Here is an 11894-nt window from a genome sequence, read left to right as displayed (position 1 = left end):
CTCTTCAATGAAGCTGGCCTGGCCCCAGGGCTGCTGTCTGTCCTCATTATGGGCTCTCAGCATCGTAATAGTCTGGGGGGAGAAGCATCCTCACCATGACTGCCCCCTGCCTCAGTGGGCCCCAAGGAAGAGTTAAGGGGACAGACCCGCTTAGTGATGACAATACGACATGCCCCCCACCTCGGGGCACATGGCCCTCCCCGCCTTCGGATCTGCCCCTTGGCCTAGGGACCCCCTGGTCCCTACCTGAAGCTGGAGGTACATCTGCACCCACAGTTCCCGTGGCACTGGGCGGTGGGGGTGGGGGCACCGCGCTCCTTAGATGGGGAAGGGAAAAGAAACCCTTCATCAGAGTTCTCAGAGTGGCCTCTGCAACTTGACCCACAAGTCTCTCCACCCCACCCACAGACCCTGGCCAGTTCTTCCACCCCCGGAACAAAGCCTTGGCAGCACCCAGACCCCCAGCCTCACTTACACCCCCCTTTTTCCAGGCGCAGGAGGGTGGTGCTGAATCTCAGCTGAATCCTGCACGCGGGGCTGGTGTAGGGGAGCAGAAAGGAGAGGGCCTGGCCAGGGGAGCAGGGGGCCCAGGGCAGGCATGGTGCAGGGCAGGTAGTGGTGGTGGAAAACCAGAGGCCCCTCCTCCTGGGGTTCCTTCTCCTCCTGCTGTTGAACCTCCAAGGAGACCTGGGGATTGTGCAAGATGGGAGGGGAGACAATACAGCATCAGACTCTCCCTGCCCCTGGTCCTCCATTCCTCTGAATTATTTCTTCAGATACACAGCTCAAAAGGGCTACTGTTTTTTGAGCATTTAAGACAAGCAAGCAAGCACTTTGGAGACATTTATTCCTTATTCTTCAGGTGGTAAAACTGAGGCTCACAGGTTAAGCAGCTTTTCTAAGGTTACCCAGCTCCTAAGGGGCCAAGCAGGGACTGGAGGGATCCAAATATGGCTCCAGAGCTGGGCCCAGGAGTCCCACTGGCCTCACCCTGTTACCGATCCAGGGTCATTGGACTCTTTCATGGACAAGGGATAGGTTACCCACTCCAGCATTCTTGGGCTTCCCTGGTGGCTCAGCTGGTAAAGAATCCTCCTGCAATGTGGGAGACTTGGATTCGATCCCTGGGTTGGGAAGATCCCCTGGAGAAGGGAACGGCTACCCACTCCAATATTCTGGCCTGGAGAATTCCATGGACTATATAGTCCATGGGGTCACAAAGAGTCGGATACAATGCTTTAATCAATAGATTTTAATAAGAAGCCAGCCAAGGAATTCAAGCTGATAATTCACTGGGCCTCAAGCCGCACCAGAGAGTGAGAATGAGAGTCGTCGGGTGCCCAGACTCCCTCCCCAAGAAGAGTGGGTTGGTTCCTTAAATGTGGAGAGAGTGAGGGCTGATGGTGGATTGGGCTGGAGGGGTGGCTTAAGTGGTCCGCCCACTCTCTTGGTGATGCCATGTGCAGGGATCATTCGCAGTACCCTTGTTTTGCTCCCTGAAGCTCAGAAACGGCAGTTGATTTGTGACCTTTCTGTAGCTTATTGTTCATAAGTGCCCCAGCTGCGCATGCGTGCAGTTATTTTTAGTTTCTTTGTTTTCCATTGATGGTTAGTCCAGGTGCAAGCACTTCTGTAAAGAGTTCCGGGTCCCAGCCCATCTCAAGCCCCAGTCTCTGACCCACTTATGCCCCTATTGAGGTGGGGTGCTCATCCCAGGGCCACCCCCACCTCCAGGGCCGGCAGGGGAGGGGTGAGGGGATGAGATGGCAGCAGCTCCTCAGGGTCTCCCTCTGCCTCTGACCAGCCCCTCCTTGAACCTCCTCTCTGCTCCCTCCAAGCTGACTGGCCTCCTCCCTCCACCCAGCTGTCACTCCTCCAGACCTCTCAGGGTGCCTAGCATCTGCTAAATAAGGCTCCGCCTTAGAGCTCCCCCCATGTACCCCCACCAACACACACCCACACGCGCAAGTACACAAGGTTTCCTCCATCCTGTCTCTGACTTCGTCGCTGTTCACCTAGATGGTGGACTGTACACCCCTCACCTCCTTCAAGCATCAGAATCCTACCTGGCTTTTTTTTTTTTTTTTTCTTTTTGGCCCCATCAAGAGGCTTCTGGGATCTTAGTTCCCTGACCAGGAACTGAACCCCGGGCTCTCCAGCAGTGGAAGCTGGTAGTCCTAACATTGGGCCACCAGGGAATTCCTCTACCTGGCTTTTAAGGGCTGGTTCTAAGGCCACCTGCTCTTCTGAGGAACCCCAACCAGGTGGCCCTCACAGTTTGTACCAGTCACAGCCAAAATTGCCTTGTATTCATAGTCATCCATTTCTTCAGTCACTTGTTCAACAAAAGCAATTGAGCCCCTAGTAATTTATCAGGTACCCTATAGTGCCAGGGTACAGTGGAGCCTCTGTCCCTGGGAGTCCAGCGGGCGATGCACTGCAGGGGGATCTTTGACACGAGACCTGAGTGGTCTGGATTTTGGGACCCCCTACCTCTATTCCATGGAGGATGGCATGGCCATCCGGCATGTAATAGATGCCAAACAGAGAAGCCACATAGATGTGGGCTGACTTTTGGCTCCTCTGTCGCCTGATTTTCTTTTTTTTCTCAAGATAGAGGGAACCCCAAATGTTTGCCCACGTCTGTCCCTGCAGGTGGGCAGCTCTGGTAGTCCACCCCCACCCCCCAGGCAACGCACCTGTGAGTTAGTCCCGGAAAGCCCCTGGTTGAGCACAGCTGCCACCTGGCCGCTCAGAAAGAGCTGGTTCATCTGAACGTTCTGTAGCATCATCAGCTCCAGCAGATCTAGGGGACCGGAGTTCAGCAGGCCCCCACCAGCCCTTCCCCTGCCTTTGCTGGCGACGCCAGGGTCATTTCCCCAGCGTCCTGCCCCGGGAGTGGATGGGTGGGGGCGGGGGGGGGCGCCCAGAGAATGTGCCGGGCAGAGCAGGGTAGAAAATGGGGTACTCCCGGAGTCTCACCTTCCTTCACGCGGCCTGGCTGCGGGGATGGAGGTGGGATGGTCCACGGGAGGGGCTGCAGAATGGTCACCCAGGGCTGGGGGGAGGAGGGGATCAGTCAGGCAGGCGGGGAAGGGATAGGGAGCCCCTAAACCGGCAGGAGCTTCTGCCCTCTGCGCCCCCGCGGCCTCCCAGTTCTCTGTCAAGTCTCTTTCTTTCCGGCTGGGATCTCTCTCCTCACCACCCCTTCCAGGGTTTCGAACCTCCAGGAATATTTCCCCAACTCAGCCCCTGACCCTCGCCTGCCCACAAGGTCGTCCAGATAAAGGAAGGCTCCGCTCCCTGACTCAGGCTTCACCATTGGGGCTGCAGTCTGTGCTGCGGGATGACTCCAGCTCCCTCCAATCCCTGAGGCCATGGCCAGCTGCGGGGAGCACAGTTACCTTGACGACAATGGAGGACGCCAAAGTCTCCTCCCACGCATGCGCAGGCCTCCAGGTCCCGCCTGCGCTCTGGTGCCCGGGGCTTTCGCCCTAAGTCCCCGCCTCCTGCTCGGCTCTCTCCAACTCTACGGAGGAGAGGTTCTCGGGGATTCCCACAGCTCCGGAGGCCGGACTCTCTCCCAGATGTCCATACCCAGATCCCTGCGCTGGGGCTCTCTGGACATCGCGTCTCATCCTCCTCTGTATCTCACACCCTTGGGCATCCCCCAGCACCAGGCCTGGGGAGCCGGGGCGGGGTGGGAGGGTGGTATTTGTTGAATGAATAAATGAGTGACTGGGGAGGCCCACCCCACCCCGCACACTTGGTTTTCAGGGCCGGCGCCCAATCGACTAGGATGATGAGTTAGGGGTAGAGAATTATACCGCCGTAGGCTTGGGGGTGAGGGGCAGGTGAGCAAGGAGGGCAGGGGGTTTTCTCCACATCTCTTGCTCTGAGGCTCAATGGTAGAGAATCCGCCTGCAGTGCAGGAGACGGAGGAGACAGGGGTTTGATCCCTGGGTTGGGAAGATGCCCTGGAGAAGGGCTTGGCAACCCACTCCAGTATTCTTGCCTGGACAATCCCATGGACAGAGGAGCCTGGCGGGCTGCCATCCATGGGGGTTGCAAAGAGTCAGACATGACTGAGCAGAGACACATACTCTGAATCAGAGGGCCGGCCTGCAGGCCAAAAGAGGCTTCTGGAGCAGACATGGAAGGAAACATCGACCAAGTTCACAGAGAAGGCTGGTCCCTGTTTGCTCCCTGGTCCCTGGTCAAGGTGAGCCATTTCTCCAAAGTGGAGAGTGGGGAGTTTAACATCAGTGCCCCCATTATTGTCCCTTATCTTTTAAAAATTACCAAAGCATGCATTCTTTGGACAGGAAGTTATCAAGGTCTTCTTTGCTTACGAACAGGTGAAGGGAGAGATCTATTTCGGCAGCTGTGACCGTCCTAAGATAGGCCCTGAGCAGCAGTCGAAGAAAATCCAGACAGGAAGCTGGGATTAGCACCCTGGAGTTGCCCTTCCCCCACCCTCCACTTCCGTTCTGTTCTCCTTCCCAGCAGTCCTGGTGTCTAGAACCAGAAAGGCCATTCACACCTCCTCGTCAGTAAACCTTGTCCCTGTCTCTGGGAGACGGGGTACTGTGGGCAGTGTGTTAGCTGTCCCCAGGGGTCTTCTGGCTTCAACATCCATGACCAAGCTGAGATGGGGCACTGTGGTCTCAGGCCCACCCTTATTCCAGGTAGAAAGAGAGAACCAAGCCTTGTGCCCAGGAGGTGCCTGTGTGTGCTCCTTCTGAGCACTCTAGGCACAGCGGTGTATCCTTGCTGGTTCCAGCATTGTTGGGAAGTGAAAAACGAGGGCACAGTGTAACCTATTCAAAGCCTTCTGTGAGGAAGGATCATGAGAAAGAGATGACTCTGTCGCTGAAGGATGGAGTTTTGAAGGAAGTGGAGACCCTTAGAATGGGGCCAATGGATGGGACAGGGCAGCCCAGGCTGGGGACACAGCCAGAGCAAAGGCGTAGATGCAGGAACGGGCAGGACCTAGAAAGATCCAGTGGCTCAAAATGCCTGGCAGGGTGAGGGGAGCTGGGCAGAGGGACGTTCCAGGCAGACCCAGGTCAGACTCCATGGCCAAGTTATAGAAGTGAGGCTTTGCCATATGGGTAATGGGAAATTCTTGGTGGGTTTTGCAGGAGAGAAATAAGTGGATGATGTGTACATAGCTATGTTTTAGGAAGATTTATCTTGTTTGTCGTATCTCTGTTTACGTCAACCAGAATTTGAAAAAATAGATGTCTGATGGGATGTGTCTTCCCAGTGGAATAGTTGTTCCACCATTGAAAGTTTTGGTACAAAATATATCTAATTGATGTGGAACAATGTCCAACAGAGTCGAGCAAGGCAATCAGAAAGCGGCATAAGATCTTATTTTCTTTTTTAATTATATGTATAAACGTGCATGTGTGTGTGGAGAGAGAACGAAAGAAAAGAAAAGAGGGAGAGAGAGCGAGAGAGAGGGGGGACCACCCCTGCCTGGCTCCCCGCTTCTTTACCACTTCACAGTGCCTCCTGGGATCGCCCTCCAAATGAACTCCTTGCTCCCAAGTCCTTGTTTCAGGCTCTGCTTTGGGGGGAATTCAAACACCAGTCTCACCCCTTTTCCATGTCTTCTGCCCAGGCTGCTGCTAGCTCTGGGGGAAATCTATTCTTGTAGCTCTCTGATGAATTTGTGTCCCATGATGAGAAATACCAAAGTAGACACTGAAGAACATTTGTCTGGGGATATAAAGTTCCGTGGATTAAACTGAGGCAAAGCTGGAGGCAGGGAGGCCAGGAAGGAAGCCTCCTTCCTTCCCTGTAAAGGAAGCCCAGGGCGGGCTGGAGGGGGCTGTGGAAAAGAGGCAGGAAGAGGGATCATTTTGATACCTCACATGTAAGATTGTATGTTAACCTTATGTGAGACTGCTTGTATTTTGGAAGACAGGGCTGAGTCAAACAATCTGGTTCTGATATCCAATTAGAGTTCATTGTCAAAGGAAACAGAAGCCCCTGCTCTTTGAATAATGGGAAAGCCACACAGTTATCTGGCAGCGCTGTAATGTGCAACAATGGAGTTGACTTCCTGACTCTTCACCCTGCCTACTATTATTTTGTCTGGGGTGTTGAACATTCCACATAGTCCCTTTCCTTTTCTTCTCAATGGGGACTCTTATTTACACGTTCAGTTTTGTGTGTGTGTGTGTGTGTGTGTGTTTTTAATGTCCCAAGACAACATGTACCAAAAGTCCTCCCCATTGTCTTGGTAAATCTGTTCCTGGCAATAAGCTAGACATGGAAAAAAGATTCCTACTCAAATGTGTCCATTGCAGTGTTATTTTTAAGAGCTGAAAGTTGAACGTTGGGAGAAGGCAATGGCACCCCACTCCAGTACTCTTGCCTGGAACATCCCATGGACGGAGGGGCCTGGTAGGCTGCAGTCCATGGGGTCGCTAGAGTCGGGCACGACAGAGTGACTTCACTTTTGCTTTTCACTTTCATGCATTGGAGAAGGAAATGGCAACCCACAGTCGGATACAATTGAAGCGACTTCTTAGCAGCAGCAGCAGCAGCAGCAGTAATAGGGAAGTGGTTATGTAAATGGAAGCAATTCACTCCAAGGAAGAGTGTGCAGCCATTAAAAACCATGGGATGGGAAAACGTGGCTCCCTCCTCTCTTCCTCAGATGGAAATGGAGAGACAAGGGTCCTTTTAAGAATTCAAGCGGAGGGGCTTCCCTGGTGGTCCAGGGAAGTTAGGAATCCACTTGCCAGTGCTGGGGACATGGGCTCAATCCCTGTTCAGGGAACTAAGATCCGACGCAGCACCGAGCAACTGAGCCCATGGGCCCTAACTACAGAGGCACACAGCCAAAGAATTAATTAATAATAATTTAAAAAAAGAATTTAACTGGAAATGTCCGTATTTCTTTTCAGTACAGATGAGGAGGCGCCACGTGGAGAGAGCCTGACCTAGTGGCAGACTCTTTTGGGAGGGCCCAGTTCCTAAAGAGGCACAAGTTGGAAGGAATTAGAATACGACGGCTGAAGGAGAGGTGTTACATACCAGTTTGCAGAATTACAAGACTAATGGATTTGTGGAGAGAAGTCTTGAAATTGTAACAGTAAAGAAATTCCATTTTTCCTCTTAGAGGCTCCGACTCTGCTATTTCTACAAATTGTGGTTATCCTTGTGAGATGTGTGTGTGTGTGTGTGTGTGTGTATGTGTGTGTGTGTGTATGTGTGGTGGGTGGGGAGGGGGGAGGTTATCCAAAAGGCCCCTGGTGGTACTTTGCAGACTTATAAACATGTAGATCAGGCTTCCTGGGTGGTGCTAGTGATAAAGAGCCCAACTGCCAGTTCAGGAGACATAAGAGACCTGGGTTTGATCCCTGGTTTGGGAAGAGCCCCTGGAGGAGGGCACAGCAACCCACTCCAGTATTCTTGCCTGGAGAATCCCCACGGACAGAGGAGCCTGGAGGGCTACAGTCCACGGGGTTGCAGAGTTGGACATGACTGAAGCGACTTAACACGCACACATAGATCACACAGTGGGACTGGGATGCTGCGTGCTGGGGTCACAGTTTCAAGGCCTCACCCACCAGAACAGAGCTATGATATGGAGTCCAGAAGCCTCCCCGTCTGGGCTCCCTGGAATTGGGGTGCCCCCAACCATGGGGGAGCACTTGCCAAACTCCCAGAAAGTCACCCTTGACTGAATGATTCAGGGAAGAAATTGACTGCTCAGGCCAAGGGGTGGGAGATGGGACAGGATATGCCGGGGCCAGTTTCTATGGGTCAGGATGAGATTTTCTGAAAGAGGATTCTAGTGTGCAGAATTCTTTGGCTTGTGGGCAACTGAAATTCAACCTAAATCAGTTTAAATAAAAGGAACGTTTTGGGGCTCGTGTGATACAGGACAGTGATGGAGTTGGTTCATAGTGTCTTCAGGTTCCTCTAACCCACCCTCTTTGTCCCCCTCCCGTCTGTATGATGTCCCCCCTTCCTATAAATAGACTCTCTCACTTCTGACAGACATACCCTAGGCACCTTCAGATGTGCTTCATTACTCTAGACAAACTTAGAGAATCCCATGGAGAGAGAGAAGATCTTTCTTTTGTATTGATACATATAAATCCCCAGGAAGGACTATCACTGGCTGTTTGACTGACCCTATCGAGTCACATATCCAGCTTTTGGACCAACCACTGTGGCCAAGAGGATTGGCCAGACCTAGGTGACGATGTCCATCTCTGTGGCCAGGGCAAGGTGGCTGCCCTGTAATCAGCAGCTCAGCCAGAATCACATATTTGGAGAAGGGAAAGAGCAGTTCCCCAAAGAAAGGAAGAATATTGTTATCAGTATAGAGGTACGCATTCCCCTTGGGCTGTGGGAAAAAAGTCGTATTTAACACACAGCTTTTGTTTTCCCATGAGCCCCATCCCTAATCCAAATGGCACCTTGTGCAAATCAGAAAAAATTAGCCCCTTCCTCGAGATATTTTGCCACCATCTGCTAGAAAACTATCATCTTAAATATATTAATCCATAATGACTATAGATGTGATTGGTTCCCAGAATTGCACAGTGCACAACCCATACGACCGAATGCATACAACCCCTGCCGCCTTATGTACTATAGTTCCCTTCACTAACTTCAATTCCTCATTAAAGAAAGTCTGACTCCATAGAGCTTTGGGCAGAGACCTAAAGGGCAGAGCCATAGTTGGGAATGACAGCTGCCTCCCACCACCTCCCCTCCAGTGCCCACGGACAGGGAGCAATGTGCTATCAAGGGAACACTGACCAGGAATTCCAGACGGTGGCCAGCAGCAAAGCAAATTGGAGCTGCATCAGGACTGGGAGTGGCGAGAGAAACCCCCGAGGAGCAGTTTCAGGGAGACGACTTGCGAAGGATGCGAGATAGAATCTCATGTTTCCTCTGAATGCCAGAAGAAGCAAAGAAGAAGTTGGTCCGGCAGAGGCTGGACTACATTAGCAATACAACCACATGGAAAATGGTTGTCAGGTCAGTGAGCAACGCAGGATAAAGAACCTTGCAGCAAAAACACCAAGGCTTCCACCTTGGTCTAAAGACACGCCTCTGAGGGTGTGAATGACTCACTGGGAGGAGATGTTCGAAGTCTGGGCAGAGCAGGAGCTTTCAGACCACAGCCAGGCCTGGCCCCCAGGGAGGGGCTGGACTGTGCTGAAGCTGGAACCGCAGAGAGCCCCTGGGAGGAGAGGCGCCATGGGGCCAGCTCCCCGGGCTTCCCTCTGCCTCTTGCAAAGGTCACTCTGGCCTGGGCTCAGCTTAGACAGAGGTCTGGCTGCCAGAAAAGTCAGTGGCAGTGAGGGGTATGGGAGACTGGGGGACGTTTTGGGGGATGGTTACTGTGGATTCACTGAGGAGATTCTCTTGTTTGCCCCGGGGCAGGAGCTAATGAGCAAGAGATGGGTCATTTCTAGACACCTCCACTAGAGGTCACCACAGCCCCAGAGTGGAAGTGGGGGAGGGGGCCAAACTAAGGACGTCCCTCCCCTCCCCCACTCCGCGGGACAGATGTCTCGTCAGTGGGGTGGGGCAGTGTTGGTGGAGAAATGACCCTCAGGGCTGCTGTGTGGTCCAGCTAAGCAGCTGGGTTGGGGGGAGGAGTCATGGGTGTGAGATGTGGGTGTGGGCATACAGACAGACACACCCTTGATAAAATCCTAGTCACCAGAGACGTGCCTGGTGGTCCAGGGGCAAGAAACTCCGCACACTGGGGAAAGCACGGGGCCCAGGTTCGATCCCTGGTCAGGAAACTAGACCCCACACACCACAGCTGAGATCCTGTGCAATCAAATAAATAAATAAAATCAATATTTAAAAAAAATATAATGACCATAAGTACATATAGGTGGCCCTATGTACATGTGAATGGAAGCATGTTACGTGGGCACAGACAAACACCCGGATATCAATAACAGGCCTGAAATGCCCAATTGCATGGGCATGACAGCGGTGTGTGTACACACTCGATACAACTGTAGTGTCTGGGATATGCAACATCTGTGCTCATCTGGGCAGAAGAGTGCATGTGGCTGCATGCGTGTAATAATACACATCTGTGCACAAACCTGCTGTGAGCGTGGGAACGTGTCTATGTGAGTAGCAGGTATGCATTTGAATAAGTGTGACACGCAGTGGAAGCATTTGTGTGACTGTGTGAAGGGTATAGTTTACCTGTCCAGCTGAGCATGTATGAGTGTGACAGTGGGCAGGGGGGAACGCAGCCGTGAGTGTGTAGAGTGTGCCAGCCAGTGTGTGTCCTGGGAGTGCTTCTGGGAACGAGTGTGAAAGGAGAGTCCTGTACAAGAATGAGCCTGTGGGCTCAGACGCATGCCCACACAGTGGGCGTGTGTGCATGCGTGTGTGTGAGAGTGGACGAACGTGTTGAGTGTGTCACGCTCTGGGTCAGCGGCCCCCCAGCCCAAGCAGTCCCAAGCCGAGCCCCGGGCACCCATGAGGCAAGCGCGGCCCAGGCTCCCACCTGAAGATTGGCCGGGTCCTCAGGTTTCACTCATGACCCTGTGACATCAGCGGCAGCAGCTGTCCCCGCCGGCCGGCCCCCCGGCCAAGTCCCCCAGAGTCTCAGCCCCAGCCCGAGGTGGGCACGCCGCTCCGAGCTCGTCTGCTCCCGTCCAACAGTGAGTACCGCGTCCCCGCCCTGAGCCCCGCCGGGCCAGGCACCCCAAAGGCAGGCCACCCCCAGGGGCCCAGTGCCCTGGCCCCCAGCCCAGCCTGGCTCTGAGGAAGTCACCGCTTTGCTCCAGGCACCACTGTCCTCCTGCCCACGCCGGGCCCCGCTCCGCGGACACCCTGCCCGAGCTCCTTGTGCCATGACCCCGGCCGGATCCCTGTGCTTGCCTCTTCCTGCCCCGTCGGCCTGTGCCCCTGTCTGGCTGGCCAGCCCTGCCCTCAGCCAGGGTCGTCGTCCTGATCACAGACGGCCCAGGGGCTAAGGCTCGGCTCCGGACGGGGTGACCCAAGGGACAGAGATGGGACTGAGTTTCTCAGGGGAGGAGGGTGGAGGGCCCAGAGCAGTGACTCGGCTCGGCCTGATCGCAGTGGCCCAGAAGGCAGGGCTGGCGGCGGGGAGGAGAGCGGGAGGCCGGCTGGGGGGTGGCGGCGGCTCCTTTGCTCTGCTGGAGCAGGAATCTGCGAGATGCCAGCAGAGGACACATCTCGGGCTGAGAGGCCGGCTGGGCTCTGCCCGCTGCCCCTGCCTCTCCCTGCCGCGGGGCACACTTGGGCTCCTCTCCTGGAGAAACCGAGGAGGAGGTGGGCAGAGGAGCAGCTCCTCTTAGTGAAGGGGGTGTGGGGACAGGGAGCCAGAGAGTCCAGGGTGAGGGGCATCCCACATGGGGCCGCCACACTGAAGGGTCTCTGCGGGACTCAGAAGGAGACTGGGGCTGGGCTCAGTGGGCTGGAGGTGAAGGGGCAGGGATGCGACACCAGGGCAGAGCACAGCCCCCCCCCCCTTCGCTGGCAGAGCTGGGCACCCAGGACCCTAGGAGGGAGCGTGGGCAGGGGCTGGCCGAGAAGGCCTGATGGTCTGAGCAGAGATGAGAGAAGGTGTTTTTGGAAGCTCACGGAGCTGAAGGGAGGTATGTTTTGTGTGTGTTGGAGGAGTTTGTTCAAAAGATCGAAGATGCCGCATCTAGAAGGCCTGGGGAGGAGGGTGGGATGGGAGGCTTCCAAGAATGTACTGGTAGGGGGAGGGGGGCCTGAGCCCCTTCCCACTCCGCCCCATCAAGTACTGTGTCCCACTGCCCCTCACCCTGCTCAGGGCATGGGGTCAGGGCAGGGGGCCAGGTCCTGATGAGAGCTTGTGACACCCCGCTGTGGGGAGATGGCTTTCCAGG

General features: G+C 54.6%; 1 protein-coding gene across 1 annotated transcript; it reads right to left on the bottom strand.

Annotated features, from left to right (window-relative positions):
• Positions 1-46: 46 nt before the first annotated feature.
• On the bottom strand, positions 47-3628 carry PRR29 (proline rich 29). Its single transcript, XM_068977495.1, has 6 exons — positions 3578-3628; positions 2983-3058; positions 2700-2806; positions 476-687; positions 247-317; positions 47-72 (listed from the first exon to the last, which is right to left on the bottom strand). The coding sequence occupies exons 1-6, from the start codon at positions 3626-3628 to the stop codon at positions 47-49; spliced, it is 543 nt and encodes a 180-aa protein (XP_068833596.1).
• Between the last annotated feature and the right edge of the window lie 8266 nt (positions 3629-11894).

This window comes from Capricornis sumatraensis, chromosome 8, assembly GCF_032405125.1.
Source record: "Capricornis sumatraensis isolate serow.1 chromosome 8, serow.2, whole genome shotgun sequence".
NCBI classification, from domain to species: domain Eukaryota; kingdom Metazoa; phylum Chordata; class Mammalia; order Artiodactyla; family Bovidae; genus Capricornis; species Capricornis sumatraensis.
This window is presented reverse-complemented; position numbering and strand designations above follow the sequence as displayed.